Raw genomic sequence first — 23295 nt, forward strand, 5'->3', positions numbered from 1 at the left:
TTTAAACTGTGACAGAGAGATAATGAAATTAACACTAACCCGCAGAGACCTTGCAAGCCTTCTTCCCTAGCTATTTCTTGAAGCGCATGAAGAACCCCATTGTACCTTCCAAGAATTTCAGGAGCCTAGACAATAATTTCTCATTAGAAGTACAGAACTCTCTAACCTCATACATGTAAATGGTTACGAGGCATAACAAAGTATCTGATCTCATATTCCCCAAATTGATGATCATATTCAAGCCATCAGCTTCAACAAATTGCTTTCCTGCAGTTGTTTAATTATTTATCAGGTACTTTCAGTATATATTTTAGTTAATTGCATCTAGCATTCATTTAATTATGACTCAAAGGAAGGCCTGACCTCATTATGACTTTTGTAATAAAAAATGCCTCTCTAGCATTAAATATTTTATGATTTTGCTCTCAAAACTACAAATAGTATATTTATCAAATCTAATTAACTAATCACAAATAATACATCTACCAAATATAATCTAACTTATCTTGCATTTTCTGTCCAGCCCACCTAGCCAGATTTTCGACAGGTTTGCATAAGGAATATCGATCTGCCAAGTTGTATTGACCTCAAAATTTTAGGCCTGAGTTGATTTTGAGTCAAGGCCAGGCACGAGCTAGATATAAGTTTACCTTTGCTTAGCTTGCCTGCCCCAAATAGTTTATATATGATCAATGTATCAATAATTCCTAATATTATTCTTAGTTTCAACCCTAAAATTGCTTCCTCTATTCCTCCACGCACTTCCCCTCTCCTCCCACTTTGGCAGCTTTCCCTCTCTTTCCTCTATCTCTTCATCCCTTCCCTCCTCTGCCTCCATAGACGCACCACTTGTTAGCGACTACCATTGCACCCAAGGTATGCTATGTCCCCTCTCTATCAACTTAATCCCTTAATCTCCATCTCATGGCTCTCCTCTCCACTCCCCTGCACCACTCTCAACTACACCCTCTAGTACCTAATCGCTGGTCCATGACTCCTCTCTTTCCCAAAACTAAACCACAACCCCAACCTTCCTCCTTTCTCTTTCCCAAGCATCACCTCTACCCATGTAGGCCTAGCCCCTCCCCCTCCTTAACCCCCGTATCTCTATCAAGGCAGCCATGAAATGAAGGTTGCCTTTGAGTGTTGAACCTAGGGTTAGGCCCTGCAGGGCTCATCTTACCTCAGGCCTATGGTTTAACTATTTAATAATTAGGCTGAAGTTGGGCTATATTAAAGTAGGTGCAAAGTCAGCTAGTTTAGGCTCCTGCCAACTATTTGGCTCTTGACGTTGCACTATGACCAGAAATGAACCTGGCCCAGCCCAAAAATGTCTAGGTTTATTTACTATGAATGACACAATATACCAGAGTTTCCAAATATTAACAAGTTTATGTAATAGTAAATTGTACCTTCAGAAGGCACTATACACCCAATATTTGACCAGTAACAATTAGAACGATGCTTATAATATGCCCAACCTTAGAAAATTTTTGTGTGTATCCTCAACTAACAAGAATAGAACTTTGGATTGGTTCGTTCCCCAGATTAATAGGGGTCTTAAAACTGTGGCCTTGACATATATGACTTACAAAGCAAGCTAAAGCCAAAAGATGATTCTGATGTAAATGTCTAATTTCTAATGATAGTTGAATATTCATTATCTTTTTGATTATATAAGTTGAAATTCAAGACATTCTTGGACAGCAAATCCTGAAAGTGAGACATGGAAAGAAGAATTCATGCATCTTAGTGCATCAGAACAGCACAAATAAATTTAAATAATAGATGATGCCAAATCAAAATGGATAAGGTGAGGCTTAACTGTTATGGTTCAAAGGCAAAATGCAGGATTTATTTATCAAAATTTCTCTACTTGGGATAATTAAATTCTATAAGGAAGAAGAATCGGAAGATAACCAACGATAACCAGCTAGATCCTTATCAATCAAATCATTTGATATGACGGTCATGGGGCCCAAGCACAACCTAACAGGCACATAGACTGGGCCTGAAGGCCCAACCCTTGTGCTCACCCAAAGTGCTCCCGTGATGCCACGTGGATGTCAAAAAATCCACGTGGACGTTAAAGACCTCGCATGCGGCCACCGCTGTCCGGCCACCTGCACTAAATTACCCAACTGCCTTTCGAATAAACAAAATTTAACGGCTCCCTCTCCATGGCAGACGCGTAATATGAGTGAAAGTGAAGCCCGAAGTCAAACTTACAACCGATCTCATCATATAACGAGGAGCGGAGAGCTAATTTTTTTTTTTTATCAAAACGGTATTTCATTCATATATCCCTAACGTGAATACATCCAGGTCAAAGAAAAGAAGACAAAATAAAGCATGTCGAACGCCCTATAACGACGAGTGGAGAGCTAACCCATTCACCGACCACCCCAGGAATCAGGATGGAGAAGAGAGGAAGAAACCCCCCATCCTTCGCCGCGGTGCTCGCCGCCGCTGTCTACTTGCTATACTGCTCCGCAGGCGAATCGGACCCCCTCGAGGATCCCAAGATCCGGCCGATGACGGACCTTGCTGGTCACCGCCGGGTGGGAGCCACCGAGCGGCGATTCCGGGCTTTCATGAGGAGATACGGGAAGGAGTACGAGAGCCGGGAGGAGTTCGGCCGCCGGCTGGGGGTGTTCGCGCGGAACCTGGCGAGGGCGGCGGAGCAGCAGGCGCTGGATCCCACGGCGGTGCACGGGATCACGCCCTTCTCCGACCTCACCGAGGAGGAGTTCGAGCGGGCGTTCATGGGAATGGCGGCGAAGCATGATAAGGGCGGCGCCTCCGCGAAGTATCCGACCGCGCCGAGGATGGACCTGGACGGGTGGCCATCAAGCTTTGATTGGAGGGAGAAAGGGGCTGTCACGGACGTGAAGGTGCAGGTAAGTGAATCCGGGATTTGGTTTGCAGACATTGGCCGGCCTGGACACCAGTGTCCGTGCTGGAGAAAGGCCGTCATGCGTCGTCAAGTATACGAATTTCCAAAGTCGTAATCGTATAATATATATTTATAGATAGATAGATAGTTCATTCCAGGAGCTGTTGGGAAGGCAATATATTGGCAATGGTTAGAATATGAGTGACTTTACATAATAAGTTGAACTACAAATCATCTGTCATAGGAACGCGAATGAAATTCTTTGTTTCATTCCAACATGCATGGCTTTTACTGTTGCGAGAGATCATCTGAATTGACGGGTTACAAATTATGAATCATCATTTTGACAATGTAACAGAATATGAGTGACTAAGTTGAACTATAAATCATCTATCATATGGAACGAGAAAGAAATTAAACCAATCGTCGTGATAAAATGAGAACCAAATCAAATTGTCCAAATTGGCAATCGGCAATCTGATGCCAAACTTGTATCATTATATAGTCAATAAAGTTGACCCGGCTCTGGACAGCTCTGGAAGGGTGCTATATGCCGAGGATTGGAATTGGCATTGTACTAGGAATTGTTTCCACCCTGGATATATAGGAGTAACGAAAACTGCTGGTTGCTTTTCTGAAGGCATTTAGAATTGGAAGAATTTGTTAGAATTCTTCTTTTGTGAACTGTGAATTGTCAAATGTGCAGTAACACCCGTAATAGTTCACTACAGTAAAATTAGAGAAAGCCGACCCATTTTTGCCGACGCTAGGAGAAAGCGTCGGCAAAATTTTCTACCGGGTCAACTTTTGCCGACGCTTATTAAGAGCGTCGGCAATTTAAAGGAATAGACGACGCTTAAAAGCGTCGGCACAGCCCTCTAGCGAAATCGTCGCTGGAAGGCGTGGGAACTGGATCTAGAACGACGCTTTTAAGCGTCATTTTTGGCCCTTGGATAACACGACGCTTATAAGCGTCGAAGATACCCGACGCGTAGAAGCGTCGATCCAGGACGACGCTTATAAGCGTCGTCTAAGGGTAGAATCCCTCAAAACTCAGCGCCCGACCCCGATCGAACCCTCATTCTGCGCTGGCTACTTCCCCTATTTCTCCTCTCCGGCTTCCGTCTTCCTCCTCTCCGGCACTGCCCTAGTCAACCGTCTTCCTCCTCTCCGGTGCCGACCGTCGGATTCCAACCTCCTCTCCTCCTCCCTTCTCTCCGGCGCCGACCGACCAACCCCGATCTCTTCCACCTGAGGTATTTTTCTCCTCCTCCCTCTTCTCCCTCCTTCTCGCTTGTTCTCCTCCTTCTCCGCCTCTTCTTGTTCGTGTGTTCGTGGGTGTTTTTTTCTTTTTTTACAGATTCTCTAGCTTTGCCTCCGCCCGAGGATCTCCTCCTCCTCCCTCCTCTCCGGCGCCGTCCGAGCAGCCCTCAAACCTCGATCGACTCGGCAACCCTGATAAGTATGATCGTTGATGCACATTGAACAATTATTATTTTTTATTATTTTGTTGCTATTTGGCTAAGTTAAAAAATTGATTAATTCTACAATCTTTAGGAAGGGCTTGGGATTAATTTTCTAGGTCTGCAGATAAACCAGGCAGAGTCTAGGTCAATTTGGTCCCTTCATGCCAACTGAGAAAAAGCAGAAAATGCCCATATTGTTTAGGGAAGAAGGACTTATACTGTAGGATCCTGTGTATGAAGTCAAATTTATTGGACCTACAAATGCTGATTTGATAATTTTATTGGATCTGAAGATCAGGTGCCAGTCTATGTCATCTAATGCCAGCCAGTAACTTAGGTCGACAAACACCTATTTATTCTTTGTTACTTTGTAATCAAAGAAGGTATCATTGTCTAGTATAGTATGGTATTATTGGTATTTTATCTTCTGTTTGGAACATTCAAAAGTATATCATAGTTTATCAGAGTTATAGTTTTCTGACCGGACTATCCAAACAAAAAGGCCTTCAATAGTGACCTAGAGGTAGGACTCATCTGCCACCTTATAATAAATTTTGGTAGATAACAGTCAGGTAAATTCAAGTGCATGAATGAGGCATAAAGGTTTCTTTTGATGTTTATGATATCTAATTGTTGTTCATCTTGTCAAACTTCCATATCCTATGCATCAATGAACACATAAGCATATGGTGACTGACTGTGCTTTAAAGAATATCCTTTGTAGCTCATTAGCTAGTAAAAACTTTAAAATCATATGGGTGATACTTGAGAATTTGCTTGCTTGAAAAATCATCAATTTCATGCAATTTCCTGATATCTTTTCGGATTGCCAGCTACTGCTGTTACCCTTTTCTGAATAAAAAGACTGCTGTTAAATTAATAGTGCAGAGTCCATTTTGCAGCATAGATGAAAACTTGTCATTCTGTTCTGTTTAAGAGATTTCAGTGACTTGCACATCCTGGGATAGTTACAAGCATTCAGCCAAGTCCTGGCGGTCACACCACACTTCTTCAGACCTAGGTACTTTACCTTGGAAGAGAGTACTTAACAGCAAGAAATTGACCTGCTTGTGAAATCAGGGATGTTAGAAAGCAAGGAATCAATCTACCATCGTACATACTACTGGAAAAAAACAAGCTTGGTTGGGTTGCCTTAAAACACAAGAAGGAAAAAAAAAAGATGCTTAAGATGTTATTTGCTATCTTTGCACTAACATAGTTATGGCTATTCTTTTACATCAGCAAAAGAAGATATACTTTTACTGCCGTAGAAAGTTGAAGTTATGATCATTGAAGTTATGACAAAGAGACTAGAAACATATATATTGCAAAAAAAAAAAAAAAACCATCTAACCTCAAATGTCCCATTAGGAGTTATATTGTACTGTTATAAAAAAATAAACTACGGTAGCCATCTTATAAAAATCTTACATCTTGTCTGATATATATCTTCTCATTGGCAGCAAACAACTCGTGTAAAGGGCTCCAAGACTTTAATTTCAGCTTGTATGAGCTACTAGATAGTATTTCTTTCTATCCTGAACCAATTTATCTGCATATATTCCCAGCATGTCTTAATATTAAGTGATTTACCCTATACTCATTTGCATATGGAACGTACCACATATAATTTCAACTGGTAACCTGCAAGGTAGTGACTGTACTCATATCGAAAGGTTGTCGTTAGGCACCATCTGGTAACCTGCAAAAGCAGAATTTAACTAATTCCAGGAACTGAATTCTCAAGTATGTCTTTGCAGTGTTATTCCCTCACAAAAAAAAAAAAAATTTTGCACTGATATTTCATCAAGATGTCCAGTAGAAGTACTTTACTTAATTTAAGGAGTTTCATGTTTCAATGTCAATGACTGCATCAAAAAATCTGCGAAGGATGCGGAGAATATTCTAGTTAAAATAGTTGAGATTGGTTTAGGACAGGACTTGCCGGAAATGTCAAACCTGCTTGGATCCAAATATTGATTCTTTTTTGTGCATACCAGGTAACAATATGCCCCGAGGGAGACGATTTAGAGATGTGGAGTTCCAGCATTCTCAGGTGGGATCTACTTATGATCAGTCCCTACAGTCCCAGCAGCCATGTGAGCATCAGCAGCACGAGTCAGGATCTCAGCGCGAGCCTCCTGCTGATTGCCCGGAGGATGAGCTCCGGATCTAGGGTAATTCGATTTAAAGTTCATATTTTATGTTCATATTTGTCTTCAACTTTTTAAGACATATTTTATTTAATTTTAATAGATGGACAAGGGACGGTGAGGACGAGACGGGGACCCACTGAAGCAAAGGATGTGTGGAAGCTTCCTCCGGGTGAGAAGATTATCATCCAATGCAACGAATTGGGGCAGCCCATCAATAGAGCTGGAAGTCTACTATCAAGCTTTTTAGGATCGGTTGCACGCAAGGGTCAGCTGTGTCCGCTCAACTATACGAAGTGGAATGACATACTTCCTTCGTATAAGGTTGAGCTTCTTAAACTTATAGAGGTAATGAATTGAATTTATTCTTTTTAATTCGACACCTTCTGTATGTTAATTTGCTTTGTACCATAATTTTATTTTAGAGGTTTAATATTATTATAACATTCTGTACCTTGTTGTAGGGTAAGTTTGTACTCCCTCCAGAGAGCCATGATTGGGTGCTAAAGTCTCTCAACCGCAAATGGAAAGAATATAAAGCAAAATTGAAGACGGACTTCAAGCGCGAGGGTATGACAGAGGAGGAGGTTGCTCGTGTGACTCCTCCTGATGTATACCCTCAGCAGTGGAGGGAGCTTGTTCACTACTGGTTTTCTGAAAGAGGACAGGTCATGTATATTGTTTCAATATCTTCTATTATCTTTATTACTAATATAGATTGCAAATATATACATTGAATCATATTATACTGTGTGCTTTTATTTTGGCAGACATATTCTAATATTGGTAGAGCTGCACGAGCATCTCAAGCAGTTCCTCATACTTCAGGCTCGAAGAGTTATGCGAGACGTAGAAATGAATTCGTAAGTTCTTTTGAAACTATTTGAAACTCTACTAACATATAGCACGTATCATGATATATAGTTTGCCCATATACTTTCCGTATGTGTAGATAGTAGAGCATGGAAGGGAGCCTGGTGAGGTAGAGTTTTATAAGATGACCCACACTCACCGAGATGGCAGCTTTGTCCGGGACGAGTCGAGAGATATAGTTGTATGTATTCATTTTTTATTTGATCATAATTATTTTATTAATTTTACTTCCTTTAAATTATTAATGTGACTGTTTATTTTTTTGAGAGAGATATAGGAAAGAGCTACAAATCTCATTTCAGAGCGCGTCGGGGAGTCATCATCATCCGACGCGGCCAGTCGCGTCGAGGCTCAGGTTTATGCAGAATTGATGGGCCCAGAACGTTATGGACGCGTGAGGGGTTATGGTATCGGAGTTACCCCCACTCAGCTGTCTGCAGTGAGCCGATATACCCAAGATGCCAGACAAGGTACTAGCACTGCAGAGGTTTGTAGTTTGAAGACAGAGATGGCACAGATAAAGCAGTCATATGAGACAAGGATAAAGGAGATGAGGCAGAGTCATATGACTGATATGGCGGAGTTGAAACAAAGCCAAGAGTTGAAGATACAATCTTTGCAGGACCAGCTTGACCATATTTCATCCTTTTTGCAGAGATTTGCTCCTCCGGTACATAACTAAATCTATTTGAATATTTTATGTAATTATAATGTATTCTTGTATGAGCGTGATGACTTTCGTATTTTTAGTTTCTAAAATATTTTTTTTTCTTGTAGCGTGATGACTTCATCTACTCGTAGAGATGATGATGCCGACCCTTGATACATATTGTAGATTGTGTACTTAGGAATTTGACTTATATGTTTTTAAAATTTTGGAGATTCCTTTGATTAATCTTGTATGATGATCATGAGATCTTTTTTGAGCAACATGATAAGTAGAATCTATCAAAACCTATGTGCCTTCTTCCGCTTTCCTTCATTGTTAGAATGGAATGCAACATCCATTCATTTGCTTTTCTAATTAATTGCTGTGAGTTCATTTTGAATCAAATTTTATTCTATGAGCAGGTCACTTGACAGCTAGGAGTGATGTCTACAGCTTCGGGGTTGTCCTTCTTGAGCTCTTAACAGGACGCCGGTCTGTGAACAAGATATTCTATATTTTCTGATTGTATCAATCTTTTTTCTGAATGGAACAGGCATGGAGGCAGGGCTTATGCTTTGTGATTGCCAGCTTGTCCCAGGATCACTACAGATTGGCATTTATGGACGACTTTGTAAGTACGGATCACTTGATACCATTTTCAAATTAGGAATTTGTTTGTCCTCTGTTATTTTTTTTAGAGTAAATTCTGAGCACTCATCTTTTTCATGTCTTCATTCTTTTTTATCTGGGGTGTTACAGGAACCTTCTAGTCATGTGGCTGATTCTACTAAATCTGACAATGACAATGATGAGGTTGCAGCCATGGCAAAGTCCTTAAAGGTGTGGTGCCTTTGTTCCTGGCAACCTTCATCTAGTAATTATATTAATGTTTGTGATATTACTCTGGTAGTAGTAAGCATTAGGATGTGCTCAATTTTATTTCCCAATCTTTGCTGGAAAGCCAGATTATAAGAAAGCATAACAAAAAAAGCAGTCCATTCAAACCAAGAGCATAGCATCAATTGTATTGCCTGATGTAGGCCCAGTAATTGTGCCACTATGGGATCGAATATTTGAATTATGACTAATCTTCATTGAGATTTTTTAGGGGAAAAAACATCATTTTAAACATGTACCTTCATTACAGAAAAGGTTCTGGGTTTTTGACATTTTCATTTTTTGGATGTGCTGGGGCACATATTGTCATATATTTAAACTACAATGAGCTAAATTTTGGCATGCTTATCATATGATGTGTTTCACATACTTTCTATTGCAGAAGAAGGCAAAGGAGTTTAAGCAGCAGGAAGCCCATGAAAATGTCAATGCTGAGTCATATATTGTCAATGCAGAAAATGCGCGTTCTAAAAAGAAGCTGAAATCTTCCAAGTCTAATTAATCAAAGGCCAGTTTCAATCACATGGAGAGAGGGGACAGGATTGCTTTTTTCCTTTGATTTTCTTTATTGAAACAAAAGCACTGTAAGTCCTTTCCAGAATCTGGTAATACTGTCAAATGAGTGATGCTTTGCCCTCTTTCTGGAGCTTATATATGACATGGGGCTTTGTAGGTGTTTTTATCTTATAAACCGAAAGGAGTAGAAGTGAAAGCTCAATTTTCAGGTTGGCTGCTCTGCGACGCGATGATCCTAGTACTTTTGTTTTGAGCAACTGCTTCATACCGTCATGGTGTTAAGAACCAACCAACAATTATATGCTGTCTTGTAACACATCAGTTTTGAGGGTGTCAAAATCAGTTGAACAGGTCGACTGTTTTTAGCCTTTGTACATTGCAAAGACTGCAACGCTGATGAGGGTTATTAATAGGAACTGGCAATTGACAGGTTACTGGTTTGACCGGAGGAAAACACATGGTAGATTGTGTACTTAGAAATTTGACTTGTATGTTTTTAGAATGTTTTTGAAGTACAATGTAATCAAATATGATAATATGAATGTAATCAAAATTCTTGTTTGTGACTCATATTTTGTTATATATGTGATTCAGTGTATTTGTTTCTATTGTTTTGTAAGAATTTAATGTACACAGAGTATTTAAAAATTACTTTTACAAAAATTTTTTTTAAAAAAAAATTTAATGCCGACGCTTATAAGCGTCGGGAAAAGCAACAGGAACGTAAACCTAATGGCACGCCTTTAACGACGCTTTTAAGCGTCGGCCTAAACCCGTAGTAACCAACCCTTCTCCCCGGAGTCTGATGGAAGAAACGACGCTCAAAAGCGTCGGGAAAAGCAAGCCTTTAACGACGCTTTTAAGCGTCGGCCTAAAACCATAGCAACCAACCCTTCTCGCCGACGCTTATAAGCGTCGGAGTATGATAAAAGGAACGACGCTTAAAAGCGTCGGCATAGACCAACGACGCTTTTTTGACGCGTCGGGTTAAACCCGACCCACGCCCACCTGCCCAACGTCGGAGCCACGCTTTGCGAAGCGTGGGCTGGGAATTCGCCGACGCTTATAAGCGTCGGTAGAGACAAAAAAAAGCGCCGGGAGTTATTCCTTTTTTTGTAGTGGTTGGGGAGTTGAACTTGTTGGAATGTGATTTTTCTTTTGGACAAAAAGAATAAAGAAGAAGAATTTGGCCTGGATTCAGGTCTCACCCTCATTATCCAATTTTTGGCCAGATTTCATCCCGTCCTAATTCTCCTAAAAAGAAAAAAAATGCAAAACAATATATTTCCAGCAAAAAGATAATAATACTACACTCATCATTCGATAAGGACCTGGATTTGGATTTCTTTTACTTTTTGTTTGGGTTCAGATATCAAGTCAGAATCACTGCGACTGACGGGTAACTTAAAGCTGTCTTGAGTAACAACTCAGCTGCATGGTAAACAAAATTAGTTACGATTAGAAACCTAGCGAGGGTGGTTGGAAGTTTCCCTACTCTCCCATGAATGACGTACAATTTTGGATGGCATAGGGGAACGAATTTGGTCGTAATGGATTGCTCAAAGAAACACTTATAACTAGAAATTGGAAAACAACAAAAGTAGGCAGTGCAGTTACGTGAGATATGAAGCTGCATGAAAACTACTTTTCTGAAATGGGTTGGTATTTTAAATGCAGGGAAGCTGTGGATCTTGTTGGGCATTCAGCACAACTGGAGCTGTTGAAGGAGCAAACTTTATTGCAACCGGGAAGCTTCTGAGCCTTAGCGAACAGCAGCTCGTAGACTGCGATCACATGGTTGTGCATCCACTGCTAAATCTTCCTTTAAAATAGATGAATACGGTTCTAGAATTCTGCTTCTTCCTCTTTTCTTTTTTTACCTCTGATGCACAATAGTAGTTTCGTAATTGTTGTTGTTTGCAAATATGAAGTGCGATACGGTGGAGAAGGATGCATGCAATAATGGGTGCAATGGCGGTCTAATGACAAATTCCTACAAGTACTTAATGCAAGCAGGTGGCTTACAAGAGGATAAGTCTTATCCTTACACTGGAAAACAAGGTGAATGCAGGTTCAACAAGAGTAAAGTTGCCGTTCGAGTCACAAATTTCACCAACATACCTCTTGACGAAGTCCAGATCATAGCCAGTCTAGTCCATCATGGTCCTCTCGCAGGTAAAGCCCCCTGCAGAGATCTTAATAAGACTTCCATGTATTGCAATTATGTCTCTTTCTCCAGAACAGAGCATGTACGCATTTTCAAGTTGTAAGCTCACTCATTTCTTAGGCTAATTTTATACTGATCATTTATGTTTGTTTTTATGTTCATGCAGTAGGATTGAATGCAGCTTTCATGCAGACATATGTTCAAGGTGTCTCATGCCCATTGATCTGCTTCAAGCGGTGGCTAAACCATGGGGTGCTGCTGATTGGATATGGAGCTAGAGGATTCTCCATTCTGAGGCTTGGGTACCGGCCATACTGGATCATAAAGAACTCATGGGGAAAGCAGTGGGGAGAAAATGGATATTATCGACTATGCAGAGGCCACAACATTTGCGGAATCGATAGCATGGTCTCTGCAGTGGCAGCAACATTGGCCACAGAAACTGGTTAGAAGTGTATCTTCGTGTTTATTTTAGAAGCACGAACTTACGTGACACTAATAGTATGCTGCAGCAAACAATGTTCGCTTTGTATATATTTGTTGTTTTGTTGTCACAAGTAACGTAGTTCAGCTAGAAATCTAATATAGTACTCGTGCATCAATGAACCTATCTGTCTAGAGGAGTGCCAACCAGCTCACAGAGAGCGGCAAATTTAAAAGAGCTATCCAGACCATAGACCTTATCTGCTAGGAATTCACAAGAAAAAAAAGAAGCCTTACTCAACTATTTGAGGATGAGATTTGATGGTTGCAGCAACATTCGTATTTATATCAATTCAGGGTTCCACCACCCAAAAAAAATTAACCAAAGGATATTATTTAGATTTCTTGAATCTATAAAAGTATTTAGGATCTACTCATTATATAGTCAATGTGGGATTAAACATACGCCCATCTGATGCTCCATTCACCTCATTGTTGAGAAATAACAATCAACTCTGCATAATCAAATCTACCCAACAATTCGAACGTACCGGACAAGATGGAGAACAGAGGCGCGTGTACAAACGCAATCCATCACTATTTGATGTTTTGAATGGAGGAACATACTGACTGAGACGAGGATAGCAAAGGATTTGCAGAAGAGATGATACTTATTGGTCTTAACAATATTTTTGTTTTATTTTTCAGGAGTCCAGATATCGCGATCACTCTTGCTCAGGACCTCATCTGCAAGCAAAGGGAGCGCTACATCTCCAGCAATCACTCTTGCTTATCATCTCCAGCAACTTTCTGATTTTCTGGTTGTGTGCGTGTCTCATTGCCACCCTGCAAAAAACCCCAAAAACACAGTACATTAATTTTGTAGTTGTAAAGATCAGCTAAACTATCATACCCCAAAAAAAAGATTAGCTTAATAAATGTCCTTGTAAGGATTTTTCAGGCAATCACAGCTAGAGTTTTCTCGCCGCCAAAGAAAAAGAAAAGTTAGGCATTCTTCTTTTGCGGGGAGTGTTGGACAATCTATAGAATCTGAAGTATCCCAATAGAAATTATTCGTATGCATGTGTTCCAAGGGTAGTATCAGAATCCAGAATAATTAAGGTTAAGGATTTTGATGACAGAGGGTTCGAGATATTCTTCCAGATAATCAGCCAAATCTTCGAGCTGAACATAAATATAAAGTGCATATATTAGTAGAAGATGGGACTGTGATTATTCTTTTCTTGATCTTAAACAAATGGGTCTTAACCAAAACATGTTTGCAAAGATAACTGGTGATGGAAGTAGAAGCGCTTACATTATCCAAGATTCCAAAATTTGCTTTATGAGATGATGAATGAGAATTGTTTCATTCTCTGCAACACTAAGCTTTAAGAGTTTCCTTGTTCAGAATATATTTCTAATGAAAGAGGAGTCTAATCCCATGCGAAACAACCATCCATTAGTATTGAATGCTAAAATTCACCACTCAAAAAATTAAGGCTTCAATCCTGCAGGATAAGATGATTCATGTACACTGAATAGATGTTTTGATAAATTGAATACATGCTTTAACATTTATGTTTCGTCGAAGCAAGCACCTTTCGTCCAGTACTAAAATCTTGTAAATTTAAACAAGAAATACTGGCAAAGGAAAACAAAGAACGTAAAATGTTTTTCCACTTAATTCATGAAACCACAGCCGTCCATCAAGAGTCCTTCCTTGGTCACAAATTATTGCATTAGGAGACAAGAGTGATGGCATCTTTTCTTCTTTTTTTTCGTGGGGGAGGGGGGAAGCTTTTCACTAGGTTTTAGGAGAAGAAAACATGAGAGGACAAGAGATGAGTCCACAAGTAGTGGATTGTAGAGATACAGACTACAGAAAAAGAGACCTCAAACCCCTCGAGGACCAGCCAAGTGTGAAACTGGAGATGCAGATGGGAAGTAGATGCAAATGCAAGTGTGGGTACTTTGGCAGAACTATCATTTAAAGGCTACCAAGTGGTTATTCATTCTCATATTGAGACAGAAGTATTGCCCAAGTAGAAAGTAAATATGGAGAGAAATAAAGGTCTAGCGTATTCTCATATTCTCTTCTTCATAAATTGATTTTTCTTAAGAAAAGGGTTTTGCCTCATACGGATCATGACTGGAACAAACAGTAAAACTGAAACTTCTTTCCAGACTTGAGAGAACTGTTGACTTCATATCCAATAGCTTCAGATCTAAAAAACTTTTAAGGTCAGATTTTCAAATTGGCTCTACATTGCATCCAATATGAAGAACTGCAAAGTATTTTAGAATCTCTTAACAGAACTAAATAACTAGAGACTGAAACCAAAGGCAAATAACATGGTACTTAAATCCATTCGGTAAACTATTGTTTGTTTATGTGAACATGTTCATTGCTGACAAATTTCTAAATAACTATGTTCACTAAGTTGGCAAAACATTTTACTCCAATGAGAACTTAGAATGCCTCGGTGCAACATCCTCCAGGATTGTAAATGTGGTCAAACTTTAATACTATGATCTTCTATTCTAACTACTTTCAAGGATTTGCTTTTTTTTAAAGGATTAAGGGTGTACAATTTTGAGCACATTGTTTTCCCCTTTAGACACAGGTTCAGTATATGAGTATGAATATAAGCTGTATATTTACACTGTAGATCTGAGCGATACACAACCACTTGCTTTTTCTGGATTTTTTTTATTGCCAGAATTTTTAAAAAAATCATTCTCTACTGCATGAAATGATATAATCTTTTAAAAAAATGGTTTCTGGTAGCTACATAAGGCCCTCATGTGGTACTATTTTTTATCACCGTTGATTTCATTACATGACCAATTTTATTTCCAATAATCTATATCAATACACATCAGTCAATATTTTCTGGTAAAAGTCACACCGCTCTGTTCTGTGATAAGAAACACCTAAATTCATTTTTAAATGGACTAGAAATCACATTAAAATCTAGATTCTGTTTGTCCACATCATTCTCTGAAACAGGTAAAATTACTTGGATTTTTTCAAATAATAGAAAAATTATTTAACACAGATATTTTACGTCAACGGCAGCAAGCAAAGTTTTTGCTCGCTGAGAATTTCATTCTCTTAACTTGTAAAGTCTCTGTCTCAACATCAATTCTCTACTTAGATCAAACGTCCTGGTCCTGGTCACAGCTCTACCTCTACAGACAAGTTGAACCAGACTTTAGCATGAAAAACAGAGTCAAAAATGGGAGTCCTAAGTCCCCACCTGGGGGCAGCCTCATATACACTGATTCCAAACTTTGGTAAGATGCAATGAAAAACTAAATTTTAATAAGTGGCACTGCTTCTATGCACTACCACTAGTGTTGCATGGACACAGACATGAAAATTGGCACTGCTTTTAAGTGCCCAAGTTTTTGACTTGGTAAAAGGGAAAAAATACAGGAATATGCAGTAATAAATACCAAAATATATATTTGTTTTTTAAATATTGTGTAGAAGAAAATATTAGAAGATGTTACTTGTTAAGGTCTTTCGCTAATTTGTTTCTCAAACTTCTTAATTTGCTGACAAGTACAAGAAAAAGGATGCTTTGCAAAGTTATTTCAATATCTATATTCTTGATCATTCTTTGAAAAGGAAAAAGAAGGGTCACTTTTCAACATTATTATGGTGGGTTGAACTCATTGTTCGAAGAGTCAAATATTATCAAGCTATCTGTAAAAGCTGAAAAGGAAAAATGTAGTCATGCAAAAATATCTTGTGCCTATCTGATTTGGATATGTATCCAAACGCATTCTTGGAGTTGGTCATGCGTGTCCATGTAATACAGGCAGTGACATGGATCAAAACCTGTTCAAAGTGTTTCACAAAATTTTCTTGATACTATTGTTAGGCAATTTTTTTCCACAAATTAATTTTCAAGTATATTATGAAAGTCTCAACTAGCATTCCACTTTGCAAAACTAATTTGTATTCGCCATTGTTAATCAATAAACACATTGTCTACCGCTTAACTATCCAAAAAAGACAAACTATGCCATGTTTTCCTGATAATATTGATGAAACCCGAGGAACATAGGCACCAAAACACAGTTGAAGCACATGTACAGAACTTACTTGAGTATCCTTCTTGTTCCCAGGGTTGTAAGGACAAGCAGGAGGAACCCTTTCAGGTTTCCTGTACTCCCAACCAAAAAGTCTGTACACCTTACCCTGCAATAGTACATAAAGGTCAAGTGTCAACAAATAGACTTAGCAAGTTAGCATAATGTAACAAGAGAAAACAATCATGCGCAAACATTATTTTCATTAGATGATACTAGGTAATGGTACACTAAAAATGAAATTTCAATTAGGTAATGTTTTGTAATCAAATTGGTCATTTATGGATATTCATATTTATTAGGAACTGTTTGACTTACATCCACATTATAGGTCCACATGTTCATGCTATATATCATCTTATGCCTGAGGCCCAATCTCCTAATCAACGTTAATAAGCATTATAAAGCTCCAATGTTGACAAGCATGAGACAGAGAAAAAAAAAACTTCTTAGGTAGAATGGTTTCAAAAAAATATAATAGATGTCTTAACAATTTTTTGTTTCATTAAAAAAGAAATCATTAAAACAATATAGAATGATTTTATTAGTTCCATTGTACAAATGAATGTCATCCACAACTTACATATTAAAAGACTTTACAAAATAACAACAGATGCATTACCAATCATCTGGTTATATCAAGGTTCATCGTTTCGGTACCGGACCCCATACCGGTGCCACACTAGCACAGTGTCAGTACGGTATAGTACGAAATTTTTTTGACGCACCGAGTGACGGTACACCACCTATACCGGATACCGGTACCGAACCGGTACAGTACGCCCCATACCACTTAGTTTGGGCCGGTACGGCGTACCATGGGCTATATACATTGAGAAAAAATTGCTAGTACGGCGTACCATGGGTTATATACATTGAGAAAAAATTGCTAAAAATTACAGGAGGAAACATCATTTATGCTACATTAAAGAACATCAAGCACAACTTAAACAAATTTAAAACCTTTTTACCTCATACAAATTTTGACTTCTAAATACTAAAGATTAATCATCATAATAACTGACTTTACTAGGAGTCTAGGACTGCCAAGGAAAGAGAATCCAAGCTCCACTTATAAGCAAGCATAAAATTCATAAATAGCAGTTGCAGGATATTAGATACTACTAAACTGCATGGGACCATGAAGTAAAATTATGAGTTTGCTTGATCAATTGGTATTTCTTCCTTTTTACTAAACAAATGCATTTAATAATTAATTGAAAAAAAGAAGTATTATACAAATGACATATGATGGAGATTCTATAATAGGGACAAACTATGTATTACAAAAAAAGAAACCAAATTCTAGGAGAGTAATTGAAAATCATCAGCCAATGGTCTCATAAGTAGTTTCATATATTTCATAATTCAAGGACATAAAAATTGAGGAGAAAAAAAAAGAAAATCGAGATAGTCAAAACTATCAGTAAAAAATACTCTAAATTACATTGCCATGTACAAAAATTTAATCTCATAAAAGGAATTCAAAGGAGATCTGAGAAATACCACAATTAAAATATTCTCAATGGAAGATGAATTATGGATCGCTGTGATAACGCATTGGATTAAAAACATTTCTACATATTTGCACGGCCAGCTAAAGCCCAACTTTTGGAAAGTTCACTCCTTGTGTTTTACCTCCCTTATAGTAAGAGCAAAACAAATTTAGGTACTAATTAAAAATGGGAAAAAGGTGGGAGAGTGGTGGGGATGCACAGAGGATAAACGCTTCATTTCTCACTTCTCATTTCCTTGAAAGATCACATTTATGTTAATTATTAAAAGAAAACGAAGATGTGGGATACCCTTCTTGTCTCGGCTCAAAAAATTTGTGTTGTATTATAGTAAAATATTTTACGACAATTCGCAAGTTTGTAATAGTGACTAGTAACTAGATAATTTTTTTTTCTCCAACCCCAAGCCTGTCTATTCCAATTAATGACTACCCCAAGTAAGGGAATGAGAATTCTTTGAAGCCAATTCTCTTGATTAATAATCAAGGATCCGCTGAACCAGTTGTTGGCTTGGTGCTACTAGACTCAGTGAAGACTTGAATTTTTGGACCAAAAACTAGTGCTAGACACCACATGCGTAACGAACCTCAAATTGAGTGAGATCCTTGGCCAAAGCATTGTCTTGTTACTGATGAGGCTCAGCAGGATGGCACATGTGCGCAATGTCTCTTAGTTCGGTTTGCTGTCAAGGAATATAGATAGCCGAGCTCCATTGCCTGATTCTTAAGATCATTCTGAAAGGTGAACTCCAAGATGTTTGGCCAATCCACAGCAAAAGGTTGCAAGCGCTAGCCACAACCAACAAGAGGAGGGGTGGTCATGAGGCTAGCTTCCACTGCTTGATGGTTCTTTCTCCTATTGCTCCTTTCTTGTTAGGCTCAATAGATTTCCTTTTAATTTAGTTCCGGATGGGCCCAAATGATTCATACACAAGCTGGTTCGACTGAAAGTAAATGAACTTTGAGGCTGAACCTAGATTTATAAAACGATCCAACAATAACAAACAACTAGAGCTATGGAAATGAAACATCAGTGCAATTGGTGTTCACGTCATCTTGAGAGGAAGCATGGATGGTTATGATCCGTTTGATATTTTATACAATTTGATAAGCAAACTTTGGCTTTGGTTTGGTGTGCCTTTGTCTGCCTTCACATAAAGAACTGAACTGAGAGGGTTAAAGCTGGCAATGGTCAGGTTAAGTTTGGTTAGGGTTAACATCCATTATCAAGGCTAGTAGCCTCGACCGAACCTGCTGCAAACACAACATTAGGGCAGACTAAGTAACCTGAGCTCTACTCATTAAATTTCTTAAAACCAGTTCCATGATGTTTGGACTGTATCTTTGGATTTATGATAAAACAGCAAACTTCACTTTCAGCCTTCAAGTGCTAACAGAATTAGGTTGAAGGCCTCGAAAAAACAGCACCAAAATAAAAATATTCTTTTCAAACTCAAGTTCAATACATTCAAAAATTAAACATATCACCCATACACAACCTGACTGGTTTTTCATGGATCAAGGAAGCCTCACATGTTCCTGATTTGTTGGACCTATACATCAGGTTGGCTCCACTTTGGCTTGGTTCTATTGGTTAGGGTCCCAATTAGCACCCCTGAACAGAAGCATATTTTTTAAACAGGGAGTATGTGCAGCCATATAGGAGAGAAATAGGACTATGCATTAGCCAAGTCAGTCCAAGTTCAGGCCCAATCACAACTCACTATCTTGCCAAAAAATTTTGGCCTGAGCCAAGCCACCCAGCCCTGGAATAATTTCAATTTTGGTCGAGGTCTAGTGCACCCTAACTAAAACTAGTCATTTATCATGTACAAGCCCATGTCTAAGAAAGAAGTGAGAATGAGGGACGATTCCTCCACCCATCAATCTTGTTGTCAATAAAGGAGGGTCAAACCCTTTAACTCTCTAGTGTCCGATCAATGGAAACCCATTTCCCTCTCCTGTCTAGCATTAGTAGTTTGTTTGCTATGCCTTCTTTTTGCATCCTTAACAGTTAATTGTTCGATGGTTTTATAAATTAAGGCCTGGCCTTAAAGCCAGCAACCTTTCTTTGTGCCAGCTTGCATGTACAAACACAATCGGGTCTATTCAAATCTAATCTACGATGAGAGACATCAATCAAACCCAAAGGGGGTCCAAGGACAAACCTATAAAATAATAGAACCTACATAAACTTTAAACCCCCTTAGACCACATATGAGATCCGGAGTTGTGGTGCATAAGTGAACATTAGTTTACTTATCATTCAATCAGCATCTTGTATTTCATCCTCTAGCCAAGGGTGTTGCCCAATTTTAGGTTCATTGCATATATGGTTATTAGCACCAGTGTTAAGCATGTGGGGTCATCTTCACCAAGTTGAATAGGAATAGCTATTTTTGCACTACTCATGATTTCATAAAAATGACTACCTCTTCAACATCACCAATTATAAGCAGTAAGATCCAAACCATATCTCATTACAAATAACATGAAGAAGGCATGTCAATGATTCTGCTATACTCCATTCTATTGGCTATTTATCAGTTGAAATAGTTGCAATCTAGCCTGCCACTAGTGTTGTGGATGATTTAGCTCCATGGGAGATCCAACCTAGGCCCGGATCCACCTAATAAGACCCAATCTCATCTAAACTATATAAGATCATGGTCACATAGGGTTTAAATCTAGCCTCACTATGTTTAAGATTGGGATTGGGTCTACAATTTCTTCATTCAAATCCAATTTCCAATCCAAACCAATCCCCAAATAAGCTATGGGATGGGTGATGTAGCTAAGCAGCCCAACTTGACTTGTCAAGACCCAACCAGACCTATATACACACATCATAGCATGTGTGATTATTCTAATGACATCCTCAGCATGTGCCATAAACATAAGGTAGTATCAATTGTTATGATCTTGAAATTTAAATAATTTCTTTGGTATTCAATAATTTGATAAATATTCCTAGTTTTTGAGGTGCATTAATCTTGTTTTCTTCTTTTAAGAGAGAATAAGATTATTTGGAGGTATATTTACTTTACATAAAAACAATTATAGCAGAATGAAGGCATGGAGATGAACAAATTCATGGCAGTCTGGAATTTTGGTATATCGGTCAAACATATATTGAAATAAATCTCCATTCAAATACACCTAAATTTTCCTAAACCACCACTGTGAGACTTAGATAGCTATAATCCAACAAGCTCTCGTGGATGTTTATATGAAAGCTAGTTATAATGCAAACACAGAATTTTCTTTGTTATAATGCAAACACAGAATTTTCTTTAGTTTCCATACAAGAACCATTATAGAACTTGATTGGTGTTCAGAAGATTACTTTATCTCATGATAATTTACTGACACTAAACCCAACTCCAACCTAACTCAATAATATGGAGTCAGATTTGGATCTAGACCATCCCGACCAAATACATTATCCTCATTGGTCTTAGAGCTGCTAACCCGACCCAACACAATCAATAAGTGGTTAGATTGGATGCAAATATTGGACCAGATTCATATGAGATTGAAAAGCTGAACCTCGATCATGCAAATCCCTGACCCAGCCTAAGTCTACTTGCTGAATGTGGTTAAGAACCAGACCTCCAAACTTTGATTAATAAAGTCATCTCCTCTTTACCTCGATTTATTGTACCAGAACTCTAGTAAATTCTTGTGAATTTGTTTTTCTTCTTTTTTTTAATATATACACATATATCTTTTGCTTTGAAAAAAATGAGACAATGAATGTATAATTATTCATACTTTTGAGAGTTTGATTTTGGTCATTAATGATGAAGAACTAAACTAAGGTGTTTATATTAAATATGGGAATAGAAATAAAGGAGGAAAGAGTGGTGCTAATGCGTAAAAGGAGGAGACAGAGAGATGGACTACTCACTTATTAATGTTAGATCTTTGGTAAAAGATCTTACAATTCAAAATAATTATGAGGGCTCAAAATTGGAGAATTATCTACGGCTGCACTCAAAAAAGTTTTCTTGTTATAACATAGTATAATGCATCACTATAATGATAAGTTTAACAACGGTGAGTAGTAGTACCTAATAAATTCAAAAGAGGGTGGAAGTAGTGAGGAGAGAGAGAAGGAGGGAGGGAGAGAGAGCAAATAAAATAACTTAATGCTTTATTTATTAAAAAAAAGGAGCTTCATAAATAATAGATCAGAGAGATCTGAATCAATTAATATTTACACCGATCATATTTTGAGTTCAGTGTGTTACTATATGATTGACAACCTTGGTGATTTTACAAATTTGCAGATCCGATGAACATAAAGAAGCCTAGAAATGAAGAATGAAAGGAGAGTCCTATAAGAGGGTCTTCTCCTCAAAGTTGCACAAGGAAACATGCCTCCTCTAAAGCTTTATTTATGTAAATTTCCTAGTAGGCACTTACTTTCATTTTCCAATCCAAGTATCTACGAGTATTACCACCACAGAGAATATCCATCCAATTTCCACCAAAAAACATACACATAAAAATAAAAAAGAATACCCATGCAACCATTTAGAGTCAACAAATTAAACATAAAATGGCACGCATATTCCAGGAGGAATGACCCGCAGGCACAAAAAAACAAACAGAAATGACTGAAATTGGCATAAATCCAACCAAGGACCTAAGAAGAGAGGAATAGAGGGGGTTAAAGAGGGAAAAAAACCAAGCAAAACCAACTTTTCATAAAATCCCCAAGGGAGAAAAAAAAGAAATTGACACGATTTTATTCATGAAAAATTAACCTTATTGGGACTCAAAACCCAACTTCAAGATAATCCAAAGAAAAAGGAAGAAATTCTATCAGGAGATGATCTTACGAGGATGAAATGCACCAGCAACGGCAAGGCGTTGACGACTGGGATGAGAAAGAGGGGCAGAAGGCAGGCCAAGCACACCTGAAATCCCAATAAGAAAAGAAGAGCACGATCTATGAATTAGTAAGCAAAAATTCCAATTAACGAAATATGAATTAAATCAGAATTATGATCGAATTAAGAAGGAATTAGTAGCAGAAGAGCATGGAACTCTGAGGCACTTTCCATGATCGCGTACAATAGCGAATCCCTCTTTGATCGACGAAGGCGAAGGAAGAGGCTGGAGCCGATCCGGATGCCTATTGACCATTATAAAGGAAAGATGCCTCCACAATCTTAAAAACAGAAAATTAATAATCGGTAGGCACCTGATTTGGCTGGGTTCGTGGATTTTACGCGGACTTTTTCCAATTTAAGTACTCACCAAAAACCAAAAAAAAAAAAAAAAACAAATTCCTAGTTCGGCTGGGTTCGTGGATTTTACTCGGACTTTTTCCAATCCTAGTTCTCACGAAAAAAGGGGAAAAAAAAAAACAAATTCCTAGTGCTCACAAAAAACCAAAAAAAAATGCCAAAATAACTCAGTAAAAATTTATTATTATTTCACTATTTAACAGCCAACCTAGATCCTTATTTTATTTTTGGGTCCACCAGCGCATGGATATGGTGTTATACAATCAGCTTAAGTTTGTCATATACATGAGTTTGGGAATGCATGTGATCAGATTCAACTCAACCCTAACTCTTTGCCTACATTATGAAATAACACACACACACTCTCTCTCTCTCTCTGA

The 23295-nt window shown here is 38.3% G+C and overlaps 4 protein-coding genes across 8 annotated transcripts; 3 read left to right on the forward strand and 1 right to left on the reverse strand.

Annotated features, from left to right (window-relative positions):
• The first annotated feature begins 2306 nt into the window (after positions 1–2306).
• LOC148715035 (uncharacterized) lies at positions 2307–10020 on the forward strand. Of its 4 annotated transcripts, none has more exons than XR_016399847.1 (11): positions 2307–4358; positions 6363–6539; positions 6619–6863; positions 6980–7183; positions 7286–7378; positions 7468–7569; positions 7666–8058; positions 8591–8668; positions 8797–8877; positions 9317–9518; positions 9608–10020. XR_016399847.1 is itself a non-coding variant. In XM_089929575.1 (10 exons), exons 4-10 carry the CDS (start codon positions 7088–7090, stop codon positions 9434–9436), a joined length of 963 nt encoding a protein of 320 aa, XP_089785701.1. In that variant the 5' UTR covers positions 2307–4358; positions 6363–6539; positions 6619–6863; positions 6980–7087; the 3' UTR covers positions 9437–9575. The 4 variants fall into 4 exon arrangements, 1 of the variants encoding a protein (XP_089785701.1); XR_016399848.1 differs by having other exon boundaries at positions 2325–2900; XR_016399849.1 differs by lacking the exon at positions 9608–10020 and having other exon boundaries at positions 8591–8672; positions 9317–9385.
• Positions 2418–3011, forward strand: LOC149768055 (putative cysteine protease RD19D). Its single transcript, XM_089929916.1, has one exon. It carries the CDS (start codon positions 2418–2420, stop codon positions 3009–3011), a length of 594 nt encoding a protein of 197 aa, XP_089786042.1.
• Positions 10021–11101: 1081 nt separating the features above from the next.
• On the forward strand, positions 11102–12149 carry LOC149768056 (putative cysteine protease RD19D). The gene is made up of 3 exons (XM_089929576.1): positions 11102–11247; positions 11382–11625; positions 11784–12149. Exons 1-3 carry the CDS (start codon positions 11122–11124, stop codon positions 12065–12067), a joined length of 654 nt encoding a protein of 217 aa, XP_089785702.1. The 5' UTR covers positions 11102–11121; the 3' UTR covers positions 12068–12149.
• Positions 12150–12452: 303 nt separating this feature from the next.
• Positions 12453–22861, reverse strand: LOC103696982 (uncharacterized). Of its 2 annotated transcripts, XR_015976227.2 has the most exons (5): positions 22726–22861; positions 22505–22581; positions 16158–16253; positions 13359–13476; positions 12453–13225 (listed from the first exon to the last, which is right to left on the reverse strand). XR_015976227.2 is itself a non-coding variant. In XM_088718063.2 (4 exons), the coding sequence occupies exons 1-4, from the start codon at positions 22727–22729 to the stop codon at positions 12821–12823; spliced, it is 243 nt and encodes an 80-aa protein (XP_088574189.2). In that variant the 5' UTR covers positions 22730–22861; the 3' UTR covers positions 12453–12820. The 2 variants fall into 2 exon arrangements, 1 of the variants encoding a protein (XP_088574189.2); XM_088718063.2 differs by lacking the exon at positions 13359–13476 and having other exon boundaries at positions 12453–12886.
• Positions 22862–23295: the final 434 nt, after the last annotated feature.

This window comes from Phoenix dactylifera, chromosome 3, assembly GCF_051530095.1.
Source record: "Phoenix dactylifera cultivar Ajwa chromosome 3, Ajwa_hap1_PhDact_Kaust_v1.1, whole genome shotgun sequence".
Taxonomy (NCBI): domain Eukaryota; kingdom Viridiplantae; phylum Streptophyta; class Magnoliopsida; order Arecales; family Arecaceae; genus Phoenix; species Phoenix dactylifera.

Coding starts and splice junctions, on each gene's coding strand:
- LOC149768055 (XM_089929916.1), top strand. CDS start 2,418: ATGGAGAAGAGAGGAAGAAACCCCCCATCCTTCGCCGCGGTGCTCGCC.
- LOC148715035 (XM_089929575.1), top strand. CDS start 7,088: ATGACAGAGGAGGAGGTTGCTCGTGTGACTCCTCCTGATGTATACCCT. Junction 7,570..7,665: donor ACGAGTCGAGAGATATAGTT/GTATGTATTCAT, acceptor AGAGAGATATAG/GAAAGAGCTACAAATCTCAT. Junction 8,878..9,316: donor CCATGGCAAAGTCCTTAAAG/GTGTGGTGCCTT, acceptor TTTCTATTGCAG/AAGAAGGCAAAGGAGTTTAA.
- LOC149768056 (XM_089929576.1), top strand. CDS start 11,122: ATGCAGGGAAGCTGTGGATCTTGTTGGGCATTCAGCACAACTGGAGCT. Junction 11,248..11,381: donor TCGTAGACTGCGATCACATG/GTTGTGCATCCA, acceptor GCAAATATGAAG/TGCGATACGGTGGAGAAGGA. Junction 11,626..11,783: donor CCATCATGGTCCTCTCGCAG/GTAAAGCCCCCT, acceptor ATGTTCATGCAG/TAGGATTGAATGCAGCTTTC.
- LOC103696982 (XM_088718063.2), bottom strand. Junction 16,254..22,504: donor TGCTGGTGCATTTCATCCTC/GTAAGATCATCT, acceptor GTACTATTGCAG/GGTAAGGTGTACAGACTTTT. Junction 12,887..16,157: donor GGAACAAGAAGGATACTCAA/GTAAGTTCTGTA, acceptor GGTTTTTTGCAG/GGTGGCAATGAGACACGCAC.